We start from the raw sequence: 18424 nt of genomic DNA on the forward strand, positions 1-18424 counted from the left end.
ATACAGCCTTATTTTGGAAATATCAATATAGGTGAACATAAAAAAAAGGAGAAAAGCATAGAATGTCAAATAGCTGATTTACATGCTCATGTGTTGCATGTTTCTTCCGTTTTCCCTGAAATTACATCTCTGCTCACTCTTTAGCTCTTGGCTCTTATTTTCTTCTTTATTCCTGTTTTACACTTCTTACCACTGGTCAGGAATCTTATCTATTAAATGCACAGATGTCTGACAATGGCAGTGTTCAAGACAACTTTATTTGAGCAGTTTATCTTTCACATATAAAGACAGACGCATGAATCTAATTTTGACTCATTTGCCAAATATCATACACAATCAGTACATTTCATTTGCTCAGTGTCCACATGTCACTTCATGAAATGGAACAAGTACATGGTCAACTTTACTGCCTCCCCCCCCCCAACAAAACAATTAAAAAACATTGGCACAAAATATTAATTCACCACCAGTGGGATGTATTGCATCCCAGGAAACAGTTGTACAGTACACCCACAGCTTCTCCAGCTGTTTTGAAAAACAAAACAGGCAGTGTGAGTTATATACATGTATATACTGTACTGTGACTTTATAGACAACTTAAACCCAGTCCTTTAAGCATAATAACCTCTATGTTCTCTCTTAAACTCCAATACAGCTCCCAGGTCTGGCTAAAAGAATTAAAAGAAATCTTCACATGGCTATAGGCTACACAAACAGCTTCTCCAGCTGCTGTGGGTAAAAAGAGGCAGTGTTCTAACATAATGACTACCAACTGTTGATCTTAATATGAAACGGTGAGTTTCACACAGATGTTGTACCTCTTATGTTTAAATGGGTGGCACAAATGCCAGACATATGAATATTTAAATAAAAAATGTGTTTGTCTGTTGTTGTGTATGGGTCTGAGGTATCAGAGAACAGTTATGAATAATGGTGATATATGAAAAGATAAAATCAAAGATCCATCCAGTATGGATGTAATAAATATACAGTAGTTTATCGGGTAGCTTTGGGAACAATGCACAATTTTTTCATGCTTTACTACATAGATGTGTTTGAGTATATGAACATTTTTGTTCACTAATATAGGTACACAGACATTTCTCTCAAATTAAAGTGTTCAGACCTAGAATAATGCAAACAAGTGAAATTATTTTTTAAATAAGCCAATACTATTGTTTTAACTACCGTTTTAACAGAAATCAATATTTGGCCTAATAGCCCTGATGTGACAACAGCACTGTTGCCATCTAGCTGGTTCTCTTGCATCAAGATGGTGATGGCCCTAGAGTGGCTTTTATACAATACCGCAATACGATATGGTTCAAGTCATCACCTGATCAATACCACATTTAGTAGTGTTTTGTAATTGAAATTAAACAGACACTGCTAGAAGTAATGGCTGCAATGCATGTCGAGATACAGGAGTGTGGGCTTCCAGAGCTGTGTCTGTTTGTGTAACCATTCTCCAGAAGCAAAACAAAACACAAAACATGTATTATGTATTGCAGGGATTCCTAAACTGTGGTGCGTGCACCCCCTATGGTGCACGAGTGCCCTCTAAATAATGTTACATAATATAAAAATATATGTCCATTCATATATTTCCTTTGCATGTGGGGGGTGTGTCAGCTAGGCCAGGAGGTAACAGGGGTGCACGGCCAAAAAGGTTTGGGAACCGCTGATCTATTGGAATGCACATTCAAGCTTTTAAACAATCACCATTTTAAAGCCGTGATTCTCAACTCTGGCCCTGAGGACCCAGACTACCAACAAATAATCTACCAGATTGTTAACTCCAGGGCTAATTAAGTGGCGACTAGAACTAAAATGAAGATCCGATGAGAATCCATGCCTAGAGTTAAATCATTAGCACAGGCCATTGATTTTGTCACCTTGAGAGCTAAATAAGATGTATTAACACTCTAGTCACAAACATGTACATCATTTACAGTTCAGTCAAATTTGCATGTGCTGTTCTATAATAACACTTCCCCAAGTAAAATAAAATTTTAAAGGTCAACAATTCAAATGTTTAACCAGGATCCTATAATTCTATTGGACGTGATCCTCCACATACACTGTATGTTTTATGTACTGTAGGCTGGCAGTTTTCCCAACGCCTTGGAATGATAGAACCCAGGTTTAAAATCTGTGATGTTTCCCCTTTAATTATGAAATAAGTCCTAACCACACCCAAAAATGTACATCTGTTTTCAAATAATATGGCAGTACACACTATACAAAAACAAGCAGCAGTACCAACAATTTATTTGTTCCTGAGTCGATGTTTTTGTCCTATATGACATATTGAATCACTGCTTTACAGGATAGATAATAGGCCTATCTGGAATTTATATAGTGCTTTTCTAAGTACTCAGACACTTTACATGTGTGGGGGCCAGGGGAGAGGACAAATGGTGATGATGAACGTCATTTTTCTTCAGGCTGACAACTCATGTGTTACACAGGTATTGCAGTTTGGTTTTTGTTCTTTCTCCTGTGGTCCCTTGCACACTAGGTGGGAGGGATGCTTACCAGGTGAGGTTGCTCTTAATATGGTACCGTCTTATTGAGTATGAGTTACTGATCCATTGAGAGGATGGCAGAATAAAGCTGTGGTCACTTCACACCCTTCAGAATGTGAAGTGATCGCCAGCCAACAGAAGCATACTAATGGCCGGCAAAGGCAGTGAATGGACCCTTATGATTACCTATCACAGGACACATGTCCCTCACTTCTCTACAAGACCCTGCTCTGCACTCCAAGCAGACTCTTCTTCTTCCTCCTGGCTCACAGGCAGTGTTATGACTAGGGCTGTCACGATTATGACATTTTACATGACGATTCATTTTCTCTCAAATAATTGCGATTAACGATTTAATTGTTTTTGTCGTTGACAATTACATTTCTGTTTGGCTTTTAGGCTTTGAAGTTGCACATGGTAGATATGAAACATAAGCTAAATATACAAAGAAATTACTGACATATTTGACAACTTTATACTTAAAAAAGAACATTGATAGTGCAAATAGCCGATCTACAAGCTCACAACGCGTCGCAACGACGCGTTGTGAGCTTGTAGATCTGCTACTTCCACTATTCTTTACATGGAAATGATTATGACGATTATGAAAAATAATCACGGTTATGTCAAATAATCACGATTACACAATTATGTAATAATTGTGACAACCTTAGTTATGACCTCCCCTCCTTAGTCACTACTACAGCCTCATTCACCATTTTCCACCGCAGCCTAAAAATGTATCTCTTCACAGTCACTCCACCTCATACTCCTCTTTCCTTGTATCACTTTTTTTTAAATAGATTTACTGGTTACTTGTTCACGTATACAATAATATGCATGTTATTTAGACAAGACATATACGGTGTGCTTGTCCACAAATGTAGGTTGGATGTTTACCTGGTATCCTAGCTACAATTTAGACATTTAGGCACACTTATCCAGAGTAACATGACAAAATGCAAGATTGTAGTGAATGACAAACTAACTACAGTAGCATACCAGGTAAAGATTAGTCCAACATCATGTCTTAACATGATGCCAAATAACATAGTGTTTGTGGTCAAATAACATGACATGTGAACAATTAACCAACATACACTAGCATTAAAAATAAAATAAAAAAGTTTGTCCGATACCAGTATCGGAAAAGCTACCAATACCGCCTAAAATGGTGGAATCTGTATGGGCGAGTACTATGCCATTCAGATACAGTACCATGTAATTTATCACATGATGAGATTTCATTTACAGTAATATTTTGAATTGATGTGCCACTACTGTTTTATATTCTTAGTGTACAATTTACATTATTTGACTAACTTTTTTATTTACAGTATTCCTAGATCAGTGGTTCTCAAACTTTTTAATTTCAAACCCCAAAGAGTGTACAAGTCATTTGGTTCCATTTGTACAATCTCAAAGAGTTACAGACTTGTAAGGGTCCATTTGGCACCCCCTGAGGGTCCCTGGATCCCACTTTGAGAACTACTGTCCTAGATTTGATTTTATTACACAATGGTATCGGATCAGTACTCGATATCGACCGATAAGCAAGTTATGGGGGGGATCAGAATCGGTATACCAAAGAGGTTACTTTGTAGCATTTAAGTGTTTTATTTATATTCCATTTACCCAGTTTGACTACGGCTCATGCACTTTCTAAGTCACTCTGCAAATGCCTAAAGAATTACATTTTAATTTAGTCTAACCACCTCGTGCGGAGGTCCTGTTCCACTCTAAAAAGAAACCTGGTCCATTGTTTGCCTCAACTTAAATATGGATGATTCATTTGGAGGCACTATTCTAAAACCCTTTCTAGAAGATGTAGTGGTGAAAGTGATGCTGAAATCCAATAGGTAACCATTTTGTTTATTAAAAAAGAAAAGAAAAGAAAACTATTAGACAATAGACAATATATGAATTTAGTCCCTGCTCACCATTGACTGTTTTCAAGCAGTTCCTTTCCTGTTAACCAACTGTCATTGAGAGGTCATAGTCGGTTGGGAGAGTAGGGACCACTGAGGCAGTCTGTAGGCAAACACCTGTGCTTTGTGGCAGAGTTCACCAGTGTCTGGTCGCGACCAGATCGTCCCGCAGACTGAGTCTCTTCAGGGTCTCGTATCCGACCACGATGAGCACAGAGGTGGGCAGGGAGGAGATGACGCGCGCTGACAGACCTTTGGTCATTCCCCACAGCCCCTCCTCCGCCAGCAGCTGTTTGAACGTCTCTACCACAGACGACCGGCCCTCCACCTTAAACAGGATCAAACAGCAACCACAACCAAAGAAACGTCAGTCAAAATCAATGAAATGTAAATGGTAAAGCCCATGTTTAACTTGTGGGTGGCATCAAGGCACAGTCACAATTCCGGGTAACACACGACCACACAGCACTTGAGTGCATCCCAGATTAGGGATGGGACGATAAGCGATATTATCGTTTATCGTGATAAAAAACAATAATCGAGATTTACTTTATCATGAAATTGTCCTCCGTCATGCACTGTCTGGGATCAATTCACCTTTTATTTACCGAGCTGCATATCTGGTACCATTTAAACACTCTATTGGTTAAATGTACAACACTCTATTGGTTAAATGTACATATAATATACATACTTGATAGTTGATACAGTCTTTTATTCACTCTCTACCAAATCTCTTTGCCAAGAAATAGCCGATCTACGAGCTCACAATGCGTTGCCAATGCGGCGGAATGTTCCGCGGGGAATGTTCCGCCCCAGGATAATGGATGCTGGGGATATTTTGATTATTTCGATAATATTGTAAATCGCGATTTCTTTGGTCACAATAATTGTGACATTTTCATATCATCCCATCCCTATCCCAGATATACCATATGTATGTATGTGTAACAGTCAATGGATTGGGCAGAAAGTGACTGTTACAGTTTACCTGTACTCTGGCTCGAACCACGTCCATCGGATTGGTGAGGGTAGAGGCTGTAGCTGCAGCCATTGGTCCAGCAACAGCTTGCAGGATGAGGTGGGGGCACTCACTGGGGGCCAGCCTCGACAGCCGCTCTGGGGATGGAGAGAACCGTATGAATGAACTGCACAGATCGATTCACACTGTCATGGCTTCCATTCTGGCTCATGACCTTCCTTTTACAACCTCCGCTTTATCGTCAGTCACAATACTGTTTTTCTTCACTGTGTGGTCAAACTAATTCATAATGCTAATAGAATATAATACAATGGCTGGTTACCTGCATAGAAATGGTAAAATGGCCACCAGAGAGCACTGTTGGGGATGTAGGTGAGTAGCGAGGCCAGATATCCTCTGTAGAATCCACGAAACCCGTCAGCTGCCAATATCTGCATCACAATGTCTTTCGTCTGCCCGAATGTGAACTTACTCTTGCTTGCTGCGATCACCATCTTAGGTTTCACCTTACGACAGAACAAAACAAAAATGTCTTGCAAATGTCTAGTGGTGGGCATTTATGTTCGTTTCCCTTCACCGTGCTGGAATAATAAATAAATAAACTGGGAAGCCTGGTGAATCTTCAAATTAAAAGACATAATCCTAGGCAGATACATAATCCTAGTACACAGCTAAAATGATAGAATACGTTAAAAGTGTTATGTAATGGGTTGTGAGGTCTGAATCACACGTACTGTATAATGCTCATCCGTTTCTCTCCAAGAGAGTGCAATATTGACATTGATAATGTGTGCCTACTATGGCCAAGACTTGAACTTAACACTTAACACACAGGGCCACAATGGAAACAAGTACCCAGGACTTTTTCCTCTTACTGTTCCACATGCTGTTTTACATTTCTGATGAATTAAGTATTCAATGAATCAATCAAAAACTATGCAAGTTAAATCATAGAGCTCTCTTCCACAGCATTTAGTTTTATACACGTTTAGATGACCGTTCTTTGCTTTGAATATTGCGTTGAAATGTCTCCATTTCTTCTAAATCTTCTTGTGGGTATTCTTTTCTCAGGAGTTGCAAACTTATTTTTGTTGCACCAGCAAAAGGAAAGGAATTTAATCATATCCATCCTTATATACAATTTAGAAGTTAGCCACTCCCTGAGAAGTTAATCACGCCCCGTGTACTGTATCCCGCTGCTACACTGCAGCTATGTTAGCACAGACCCACGGCCCAATTCCCAAAACCATTTAACCAACAGCACAATCCTACCTCTCGCTTTTGGACCGTCGCTATTTATTGTCTCTTTATGCATTCTTTTACCTTCTTTGCCCCGCTTTTCTGCCTCAGCCGCGAACGGTGCTACGTCACATATCATTCTTCCTGAGACGACAATCACTTATCCTTTACAGTCTCTCCTTCTTCCGTGTCTCTCAAGTAAACGTCCCTGACGTATGCGGATGCGACGTGCCTTTGCGCAAGTGGAACCTATACTTCTCTGCCGGAGCCGCCGCTACGTCACTGACTCCACCTTTGCCTTCAGAACCCATGTCGCCTCTCGCGACCGAGTTTTTCCCGGTGAACCTAAGCGCAACGGTGGGGGCTTGGGAGTGTGGGGAACACGCACCACTGACTACTATTGCAGATGATGGAGAGCTTATATAGCTTAGCCTTTGTATTGAAAATGAGAGGCACTCTTGCCGATTTATTAAGAGTCGAGACTCGTATTTAAAAGTTATTTGGGGCCATGATGATGATGATATCCTTTTCTTCCCACAACTAGACTAAGGATTTATGTGCAAACACTAGGATTTTCTAGTAGTAATACGATTGGGATGTTCATATTTCCCCTTATGACCTGTAGATTTCCTCTTTGCTTTCTTAACATGTCCAGCCCTACTTCAAAGCAAAAAAGTGGTTTTCTCATAAACATCCCATTTCATCTTGACAATAAATTAAATACAAACATTAAATTTCCTAAATATTATTATTAGTATATTAAATATTCCACCTTGAAGCGTGTCAAGTGCTCTCCTTGTCCCTGCATCATCAGCTGCTGTGACACGATGTCTATGGGCACGGTGATGGTCTGAGCCACCAGGGACGCCGAGCCACCCGCTATCACTGACTTCACAACGTTACTGGGCGAGTAGTGCGACACATACTTGCGCGCCAGCTCGTAGGTGGTGATGTAGGCCTGGCCAGACACCAGGGTGAACGTGTTGACCATGAAGCCACGGTAGAGGCCCCGCACACCTTCTGATCCCAGGATCTTGCGGAACGCATCCCAGGTACCAGAGTAGAGGGCTTTGCCCCTCTGGACCTACACAGGAGTTTAGGACCATTTTATGACATTTTAAAGAGAGGACCTTGTAGTCAGCCTAAAGAAGCAGGTTTTAAAAAGCCACCACAAATTCAAAATGCTGCAGCCAGAGTGCTCAAAGGGACGAGGAAAACAAACACTTTACTCCCTGTCAGATACCGAATAGATGGTTGGCTGGCAGTGGCTGTAATTTTTAGATCTTTTTGTTCATTATTATTTGTTTTTTTTTAAGCACACCGAGTTCACCTTGCATGGAATGTGCTATACCAGGGGTCTTCAATGTTTTCAGGCCCCCTTAGCTGAGAGAGAGATGAAGCAGGGCATTCTCATCGATTTCATAGATAGATTCATAGACTTGTTTGACACTTTAACCACTTAAAATCTTAAATCGACGATACTTAGCAAACTTGACCGTTCACACTGTACTTGGTCTGCTCTTTTTTACCTCTACACCATACCTATTTGCCAAAGATAGCTGATCTACAAGCTCTCAATGCCTCGCAGAGCGAGGTGTTGAGAGCTTGTAGATCAGCTATTTTTGGCTAAAGTTCTCCTCAGAGCATAGGGTTCAAGTTGTTCATTTAAAATAATTATCCTATCACACAAGGATTTGGCAGCTCCCCTGTAGTAACTCTGAGGACCCCCTGTTGAAGTGCTATACAAATCAAACTGACTTGAAGAACAAAAATAAACAAATGAGCTCCTACAAAAGCTATTAGCCCAAGCTAGTAAACCTAAAACATTTTGTAACACAGACTATTGGAGCTTTAGATTTAGAGCACATTTGTCATTGTGTATATGTGTATATTTGTGAAGCTGACCTGCAGGCGTGTCCGAATGAGGCTGAATGGGTAGACGGTGGCACGAGTCGTCAAGGTCATGAACACCCCTAAGGAATAGAATTTCCTCTTGTCCAGATCCTCCCACTCTATGATCTGGATGGCGCCTTTCTGGTGCATGATGCTGCCTGCTGGCCCCGTGAGGGAGAGAGAGACGGGCTGATAGGGAAAAGTGTGCTGTGGAAAAGAAGTGAGGAGGAGAAAGACAGAGGAGGCGGGGGCGCGTAAGGATAGGCCCCCCTCTTTTAAAGCCCCATGTGTTCTGTCATGGATCCTCTCACCTCTGCCGTCACCTGTGGAAATAGAACAAAAAATAATAAATTAATATTATTAATATGGTCTTGTTTCTTGTATCTGCAGATAACTTTGACAGGCCAACTCCTTCATCTTTTCCCAAATGTCAATGGCCAGGTTTCCGAGGTGATATAAAATATATTCTCAGTTTCTCACTCCCACGTCAATAAATGATTGTTTGCTTTATATATATTATCTATATACTACCTGGGGGCAGCGGTGGCCCATTAAAGGTTAGAGTTGTGTGCTTGTGGCCAAAAGGTCACCAGTTCGATTCCCTGGACCGGGAGAGCATTTTTTGCAGGTCTTTCCATCCGAGCGTATCAAAAAAGCAACTGGGTTAAGCACCGTTGGTCCGACCAGTTTAACACTCACCAGGTTAGCATTCACCAGCGTCGGCAGGTTAGCATTTCACCAGGTTAGCATTCACCAGCGTTAGTTTTACCGAGGTTAGGGTTAGGGTTAAGGTTAGGTTTAGGTGTATCTCTGTCCCCCCGACTTTCGGCACCTCCGCGCAGCCAATCACAAGCTTCCGCTGCCTTAACCCAGTTGCCTTTTTTGATACACTCGGACTGAAAGACCTGCAAAAGACACTCTCCCTCCCTGGACCAGCAGAAGAAATCTGGTGGGCAATGTTAATGCGCTGAACTACCCCTCCCTAACCCCTGTTTAAGTGCCCTTGAGCAAACGCACTGAACCCCCAATTGCTCCAGTGGAGCCACTCAATGCCAACAGCATTATACTGGGCAGTTGAGTTCCCAGGTTTTAATGTGTGAGTGTCTGTGAATGTAAAGCAGGGCATTGCTGATAAAGAACATAATGTATGTGCTCATCGATCCTCCCCTGAATAAATAAGGTCAAAACTAAACTAAACAAAAAAGAAACCTGCGTGACACCATTCCAGCAGAGAAAGGTCTGAGCAGTTGTGCACAAAGCGTGTCACACAACAAATGCAACACACAAGGCTGTACTGTTCACAGGCTGCACACAAGTTATGGTCCAGACGTGAAGCATGCATTAATGGCAATACCACTGTAGATATTTTTCACATTGCAAGCAAAAAGCAAATATCAAATTATTTTCAAATGATCCTTTCAGGACAGAATACAGGGACCATATCACCTTTATCTAACCCTTGCACTAGAATGACTCTGATATTACATAGTATTTCATGAATTCCATTAAATGTATGTAATATCACAGAAATCTCATCTAACCCAATGAATTAACTATACCTCACATGTATATAATATAATGATACTGTAAGTGGGTTCACAACCTGCTAGCTTTCTGTCTAATCAGGGAAGTTACCTCGCTGTAATTATACGGGGATTCATTCAGCCAGAGACAACCGATGGTCGTGGACCCCAGCAGAGGGTAATAGAAAGTCCAGCAGTACAGGGTCAACATAATACCAGTCTGACCAACTTTGGCCTATATACGTTTATGTAAGAACATATGCAACACATACACGGAAATGCTTTTTACCACAATGAATGACACTTGATCTGTCCTTGAAACTCAATAACAATAGCAAGGTGATTCATGCATGTTAGGAGAATATACCCAGATGTTACTGTGTAGCAGTAGCAAGCATTGTGTTTAATGTGTTACTCAAGTGCAACTCATGTTGAAGCACACAGCGCACACAAAACCCACATAGACTTCCTTCTTGTTGTGCGCCTCACTCACCTAAACATGGAGCATCCACGCCGAGTCTTCATAGGAGTGTGTGCACAATGCAAGAAGGCAAGCCGTGGTAGTTCTGAACGCCTGGGCCTTCAACGCTACTCCAGGTGTTTGTGTGTGTGCGTGTTCGCTGTGTTGTAGAAGTCATGCCGTCCCCTCCATTCTGCTGGTATGGAAGCTCTGGAAAACATTGGACTGGTTGCAGGTTGCAGATAGCAGGTTGCAGATCCGGTCTGGTGTCTAGAGCGGATACGGAACCGGTTGTTGCGTGTATGTGCGCGGGCAATTGACCAGATACAGTAGGCGGGCTCTAGACCGGATCAGGGCACTGAGCAGCAAATAGAGACCAGAAAGCTTAGTGACGCAAGTGGGTGGAAAACAGACATTATTGACAAAAGGTGAAAGGTCATGGACTGGAGTTTAATTTTTTATTATTTTGTATTAAAAATGAATATTTTCGCTTTTGAACAATCATTCGTTCTACTTGTTTGGTACATTCATTTAATGTAAGACATTAAAATCGAACTTTTATCTTTTTACTTGAGAAAAAGAAACTGCATGCGTCATATCCGTAATGTCATGTGACCATAACTCGGACGTTTTTAAAGTGACAGTACCCCATTTATAATGCAATTAGTTGATATTATTCCACATATGAATCCAATGCTTGTGTAAAATAATGGTCTGTTTGAATATTATATATAGGCTATAGATATATTTTTAGTATCCAACTCAGACACTTAACCAATGTTATGACTGATCATTTTATATTCAAGTGATGATTTCCTCTAAGAATAGCAATGGATTTGGGACAAACTTTTACTGCTTCACAGATTAAAGACAAATATATAAATGTGTGAATACATAACATTGTTGTTTATTGATGCTGCTTTACAACAAAATAATCCAGTTGCTTCATTAATAACCCAAGGTCAAAAACTCATCTGAGACTGTAATTTACAGTATGAATGAATCTTTATTCAAATTCTGAAATGTAGAAAACCCCTCATTTTCAATGCTGTAAACAAGCACATTTTGCCATTTCAAATCCCAGTTCTGCGGTCAATACCGACTGTCGAGTGAGTGTAATGTACAATGACTTTCTACACATTCTAAAACAATGAATGTCTAATGAATGTGAACAATGAATGTGAACTATTAGAAAACTGTAGGCATATTCGTTTGAATAATGGACATATTATGGAAAAGAAATCAAAAAGAAACAAAACTGTATTATTCTATTAAATTGGCTTTGGTTTACTTCTGTAAAATTAAACAAATAGCAGAAAAATAAACATTTACATATATAGATAAAGCAGTAACAAACATCTTATGAGATTATGTTTTGTGTTGTTCTAGAAAGCTTATGTTTTGTGTTGTTCTAGAAAGCTTAATTAATTCTTATCAGTTTTGTATTGATTGAGCTACAATCTGTTTCTTTGTGTGTTGTGTCTTTTTCAACTGTTCTCGCACTTTATATAGCCTGTATAGTGTATATTTTTAACTTAATTGCTCTATATGGTTGATTCTCCAGTATTGTCGATTCTTCTTTCTTGTTTGTTTTTGTCGCTCAGCTGTACACAACAGTCTCTTCTTTGGGAGCCATTTTGTCAACAGCTGGTACTTGACCTTTACAAGAACCTGTGGTTTTACGATTCACGCGTAGAGCATGGTGTTGCCAGCTCCCAACAGCTTTTCTACCTTGACAGACACATCAACTGGCATCACCCTGACTGTGTGGAAGTTACTGTAACTCTTAAGGAAAGGAAAGAGTCTCTCCGTGAACCTGTGTCTGAAGGTGTGCAGAGGTTGGTTAGTATCAGAATCAGAGAAAGACAGCTCTCCTCTGTCCCAGTCCAACTTTACTCTGATCGCCTGGGGTTTGTGGCAGACTTTAACATTAGTGCGTTCTCTGTACATGACTCCAGCCTCGTATTTACCATTTCGACACAACATCAACCAACCTTGTTGTTCCCTTAATTTCCTCTGGCCATGTTTTGTCATCGCACCAAGTTCCCAGTCCTCGAGTCCTACCTCTATGTCCCAGCTATGAGTCCCTGAGTCAAAGCCCTCGGAACCCAGGACACCATGTCTGCAGTTGATCCTCTCTGGGTTGTCAGGAAGCCGCTGGCTCTTCTCAACATATCTCACACTGGTCAGATCCTTGGACAGAATTAAACGAGGTGGGCCAGTATTGGGGTCCAGGATCACAGGACTGTAGGAGACCAACTCCTTCATCTTTTCCCAAATGTCGAAGGCCAGGTTTCCTAGGTGTTTGGACATATCAATCAGTGATTCTGAGACCGGCTTTGGATCCTGCAGCGTGCACTGGGCTTTTTCTAATGTGGTCTTGTACTTGTCCAGAAAAAAGATGTCTTCAGCTTTCAGCTCCTCCTCTATGGCTTTGATTTTGTCTTCGAGGGTCGTTATGTCTTTACTCAGCCCATCAACCTGATCTTTAATCAACAGACTCTTCTGCTGCTCTTCCTCCTGAAGTGCAACAATCTTGTTCTCCTCTTCTACTTGTAGGAACTCGTAAAACCTCTTAAATTCCTCCCTTATCTGTTTCTCTGTCTTCTGTGCCTGAGCTTTCATCCATTTTTCTGTCAGACTGTACTTATCTCTAGTCTCAATAAACACATCCAGCTTCTGTTTCAATGGTGTAAGTGCTGCCCTCCGAAGTTCCTCCTTGGAATCACGAGCGGCTTCATCGACTGGACAACACTCGTGATCTTTATGTCTTTTGGAGGCCTGACACACCACACACATTGGCTCTTGGTCTTCCAGGCAGTAGAGTTTGCGTTTCTCACCGTGCTGAAGGCAGAGAAACCCAGGCCTTGCTCTCCGCTCTTCCTCCTCCAAGTAGGCCTGGCAAAGGTTCTTTAGAGCCAAGTTACGAGGAGGCGCGCTTGTTGCGGAGATACTCCGACACACTGGACATTTTCTCTCCTGCTGGCCCGGCCGCGGCGCCCAGCAGTGCTGCAAACAGAGCTCACAGAAGCTGTGACTGCAGGTGAGGAGGACTGGGTCCTTAAAAATGCTGTAGCACACAGGGCACGTTAGATCGTGCCTCGGGAGGGTCGACGCAGAAGCCATTTCTCTCTCAACGTGAAAATGTTCCCGAGATCTCCACTCACTTTCACATAACGAGTCTTCGAATAACGCTTAAAAAGAATTCAACGGAGTTTGTTTGTTTGCGTCCAAGAGGCGAAAGGAAACAGGGGGAGGGACCGTCGCTTAATGACAACGTAACATCCGGTTTTTTATCTCTCTAGTGATTCTCAACCTGTGGATCGGGACCCCCAGGGGGGTCCCCAAATTATTTTGGGGGGTCCCCAGATGATTAACTGAATAGTGGAATATCCCTTGGATATTCCACTTTCAACAGGGAAACACCTAATGGGCTTTTCTCCACACATACACACCCATTGTAACTTCAAACTCCATTTTAACCATGATAGATTAATTTTCTGGTGACTCATACTACCCTCCTAATATGTGAGCAGGCTATGTTTCTTCCATAACCTTTTTAATTTATTTGTAATAATATTTGAGAAAATGGAAAAAATGAAATACAAAAAAAAAAAAAAAAAGGTTATCGAAAAAACACGGCCTGCTCGCGTATTATGAGGGTAATATGAGTCACCAGAAAAAATAATGGGTGTTTTTAATGAATCTATCATGGTTAAAATGAAGTTTGAAGTTACAATGGGTGTGTGTGGGGAGAGGCCCATGGGCCGAGACGGGTCTGTCTGCAGACCAAAGATTAGGGGGCGGATTGTGGGGGGGATGCTATTGGATAGTATGAGAATGAATCAATCCGCCCCCTGGAATCTCAATCCACCCCCTATGACGTTGCACGGACGAGTCCAGCTGGACTTAGAAGAAAAAACGACAAGCCGTTTTTTCTTCTAAGTCCAGCTGGACTTAGAAGAAAAAGTGGTCCCCAGGCCGGTTTTTGGGGCCTGGGGCCGGCCCTGGGGGTCTGCGGGGGTCCCTGGTGGTGGTCCCCGGGCGGCGGTGCTCGGAGGCCCGCCAGGGACCTCCGGGGACCCCCGCTGGTGGTCCCCGGTGGTCCCTGGAGGTCGCCAGGCCCGGTTTTCGGGGCCTGGCGTCGGCCCTGGGGGTCCGCGGGGGTCCGCGATGGCACCATCGTGTGCGGGGCGGCGAGCCGGTTCCAACGGTACCAGGCTCGAGCGCGAGGCCCAAAGGGCGGTAGAATAGGAGCCTAAAGCGTTTGGCGAGCTTGGGTATCCGCTATGGATTTTTTTTTTTCGGGCTCCAGGGGGTCCGTGGGTGGTCCCTCGGCCGAGGCCGAGGCCCCCAGGTCGGCCTCGAGCAGTGAGGGGCCGGCCCCTGGGCCCTGGAGCTCCGAGCTCCAGGCTCCCAGGCTCTCTCCCCCCTTCCTTCCTTTGTAAAACTCTCCTGAGCAAAGTGGGAACTTCCTCCATCACGGAGGTATAGAGGCCGGCTCTGGGTAGAAAGTGGCCGAGGAGGGAGCCCCGAGTCGGGCTAGAGGGTGTGGAGAGTCGGCCCTGGTGCTCTGGAGGTACCAGAGCCTGGGCAAATCTCCCCTGCCCCTGTCCTTTGAAAAATCCTCCCGCACAAAGTGAGCACACCCTCCATCACGGAGGTGAAGAGGGTGGTGCTGGGTGGAAAGTGGCCCAGATGGGTGTCTTAACTCGGGTTTGGGGTGGGGAGGGTGGTCCCTGGTTCTCTTGGGGGTCCGGGGACCCCCTGGGCTCATTTCCGCCCCGTCCGTGCAACGTCATAGGGGGTGGATTGAGATTCCAGGGGGCGGATTGATTCAGGGGGCGGATTGATTCATTCTCATACTATCCAATAGCATCCCCCCCACAATCCGCCCCCTAATCTTTGGTCTGCAGACAGACCCACTTGCATGGGCCTGGTAGCCTCGTACCCGCCCTCTTCCGGAAACCATTTCATTTGTTGTTTACTAGGCTATGGGCCTGGAGGGCTTGGTAACATTTACTTCAAATACGGTATCTAAATATTGAATCAAGCAAATAAAAAAAATGTTCAGGGGTGTTCATACAAGCCTGATTAGACGATAAAATTACCAACGTTTTTTTTAAAGTGAAATATCCCTTTAATGTGCAACATTGTTTTCTCTTTCTACACATAAACAAACCAGCATACGAGAGTATCTGCACATTTCTGAAGTGACAATTTAATACATTTTAATACCTCTAACATGACAATTAAACATTGGCCAAATTGTCAAGGCAGAAATTGTGAAAATAGCCGATCTACATCCGTTGTGAGCATGTAGATCTGCTATTTTCACAATAGAACCGTGTTATACAAAATGTAATGCCTCAACTCTTAGTGCTTGTCAGGGTGGAGGGTCCCCAGTTAAAATATGATTATTTGGGGGGTCGTGGCCTGAAAAGGTTGAGAACCACTCCTCTATGGGATGGATATGGATATTTTTTTGTTTTTGTCACATTCCTAAGCCAATAATTTGATGACCAGCAGTGGTTCCCGGCCTGGAGACACAAGTGCCTGCTTTGTTCAATATGGAGACACAAAGAGACTTTAAAAATAAAAAGTGTATTATTATGTTTTATTATTATTGTTGTTGTTGTTGTAAGACCCTACTACAGGATGACAAAAACGTAAAAAAGTAAAGAGTCTCTGTGCGTGGTATAAATGTGTAAAGATGTTTCCATCATTCAGGAAAAGACAGTTCTCTCCTCTGTTTTTTTCTTCAGCACTGTGATGTGGTATCTTCTGATGGGATCCCAGTATTTACACTTTTGATCAATTGAATACTTTATTGGCAAGTTTGGGAAACAGCACTGCAGTACAGTCACAAAAGCTATCCTAAAAGGATAATACAAGAAGCCTCAGGGGGCTTGTTCCCATTGCGGTCATTTGAACTCAATTAATCAAGGCATACAATACATTACATATCAACAACAGCACCAAAGAAATTCTATACTAGAAAAAAAGGTGGTGGAGGCAAGGGGCAGAGGATGACACTCCAACAGGCACCTTCTGAGGAGCACTCTCTAAGGGAGTGCATTGTTTGAGACTGTGGGGGCAATGTAGGCCAGGGTTAGTGGTAGGGGATAAGATTACCCTTGTGACACCACACCATCCAGTGTTCATCATAGTCCCCCTTCCTCTTGACAGTATTCACACTCGTGCCCAGCTCATCCAATCCTCAGAATAGGTAACCAAGTCCCATTTATGAGGTTTCACTTTTCATCAGAATGATGCTTCATGCCTCACAGTTGTCAGATATTGCATATAAAATATTTACAGCACAGTTGTCAGATCTTGCATATACAACATTTACAGCAAAGAATCCAGTCAAAATACAATGATTACATGATCTATAAATAAAGTATTGTCTGTGTTAACTGACCCACAAAACAGAAATGATATTATGTAATTGTTTTTGTGGTAAGGTATAAAGATAGGACATTTTCATTACAGCAAAGAAAGTCTAAGCATGTTTTAACTGCTTGCAGTGGGACTAATCTGAGTTCCCAGAAGTTATTTAATTCTTTTGCCACTAGTAGTGGAACTGTAAAGGATGGTATGATGTAGCCTGGTGTGGCCAGACTATATAATAATGCAGTTAACTGCTGTATAATAGTATAGCATCCTTCCGTTGTTTTAACATGGGTGGATTGTTTAGCTGTGCGAGGCATGATGATGGTCTGTAGGTCTGTCCCTTCTCTGCTACACATGATACTGTATCTCTACTGGCTGGATTGCCACAGAGTATAATCTTTGTTGGAGCCATTATGATGGTGACATTATTTGTTATTTTGTAGTATTATTATTGGACACTTGGTGGCAGGCTCTAGATAGACAGACAGCACAGGGTGTGTGTGTGTGTGTGTGTGTGTGTGTGTGTGTGTGTGTGTGTGTGTGTGTGTGTGTGTGTGTGTGTGTGTGTGTGTGTGTGTGTGTGTGTGTGTGTGTGTGTGTGTGTGTGTGTGTGTGTGTGTGCGTGCGTGCGTGCGTGCGTGCGTGCGTGCGTGCGTGCGTGCGTGCGTGCGTGCGTGCGTGCGCGCGTGCGTGCGCGCGTGTGTGTGCGCGCGCGTGTGTACAGAACTGCAGAAGAACACAGAATCACTACAGAAACCACACTGGTATTATGACTGGCATGTTCATTACAACTGCAACTTGAAACTAGAAAACAGGATATTGGAATTTATTTTACACTCTTCTTTCTACCTTCTCTTCCTCCAGACAGTTTTGATCTCAGCTCTGGCATGTCCCTTTCTCTTGCCAAGAAATATGTAAAACGAAAGAAAAGGTGAAAGGGTTGCAGGACAAGGTATAAGTTAAGTTAAGTCTAATTACAGTAAGGTACATCTTTACTATACAGTATGACTCTTATTACTACTATAGCTTCACTGGTAAGATCCTCACCGGGTAATGAGGACAGGTACTGCTAAAAACAGGAAAGAGTCTCTCCGTGAACCTGTGTCTGAAGGTGTGTAGATGTTCGTTTGTATCACAATCAGTGAATGACAGCTGTCCCCTTTCCCAGTCCAACTGTACTCTGATCCTCTGTAGTTTCTGGCTCACGGTGAGATCAATGGCTGGTTGTGGTGGAACTTCAGCCTTAAAATCACCATCTAGACACCAGATCATCCAGTATCCATCATCTATGGTTCCTTTCTTCTGAACAGACTCTGACATCACACCTAGCTCCCAATATCTGCCATCTCCAACCTCAATGTCCCAGCTGTGAGTCCCTGAATTAAAGCCCTCAGAACCCAAGACATGAGCCAATTTATCAAACCTCTCTGGATTGTCAGGAAGCTGCTGTCTCTCGCCACAGCTCACACTGGTCA

General features: G+C 42.7%; 2 protein-coding genes across 2 annotated transcripts; both read right to left on the reverse strand.

The window, feature by feature from the left end:
• Positions 1-365: 365 nt before the first annotated feature.
• Positions 366-10734, reverse strand: slc25a44a (solute carrier family 25 member 44a). Its single transcript, XM_080737675.1, has 6 exons — positions 10587-10734; positions 8583-8893; positions 7450-7761; positions 5761-5944; positions 5448-5575; positions 366-4784 (listed from the first exon to the last, which is right to left on the reverse strand). Exons 2-6 carry the CDS (start codon positions 8718-8720, stop codon positions 4593-4595), a joined length of 954 nt encoding a protein of 317 aa, XP_080593801.1. The 5' UTR covers positions 8721-8893; positions 10587-10734; the 3' UTR covers positions 366-4592.
• Positions 10735-12239: 1505 nt separating this feature from the next.
• LOC308294405 (E3 ubiquitin-protein ligase TRIM35-like) lies at positions 12240-13679 on the reverse strand (the record flags this gene model as incomplete). The annotated part of the gene is made up of 1 exon (XM_080737138.1): positions 12240-13679. The coding sequence occupies one exon, from the start codon at positions 13677-13679 to the stop codon at positions 12240-12242; it is 1440 nt and encodes a 479-aa protein (XP_080593264.1).
• Between the last annotated feature and the right edge of the window lie 4745 nt (positions 13680-18424).

The sequence above is a fragment of the Nannobrachium achirus genome (genome assembly GCF_963921795.1).
Source record: "Nannobrachium achirus genome assembly, chromosome: 11".
Lineage (NCBI taxonomy): Eukaryota > Metazoa > Chordata > Actinopteri > Myctophiformes > Myctophidae > Nannobrachium > Nannobrachium achirus.

Bases quoted from the DNA above. Each gene is read 5' to 3' on its own strand.
- slc25a44a (XM_080737675.1), bottom strand. From the start codon at position 8,720: ATGCACCAGAAAGGCGCCATCCAGATCATAGAGTGGGAGGATCTGGAC. The intron at 5,945-7,449 runs GTGGAATATTTA...TTCTGTCGTAAG, and splicing joins AGCACTTGACACGCTTCAAG to GTGAAACCTAAGATGGTGAT. The intron at 4,785-5,447 runs GTAAACTGTAAC...ATCCTGTTTAAG, and splicing joins TGGTTCGAGCCAGAGTACAG to GTGGAGGGCCGGTCGTCTGT.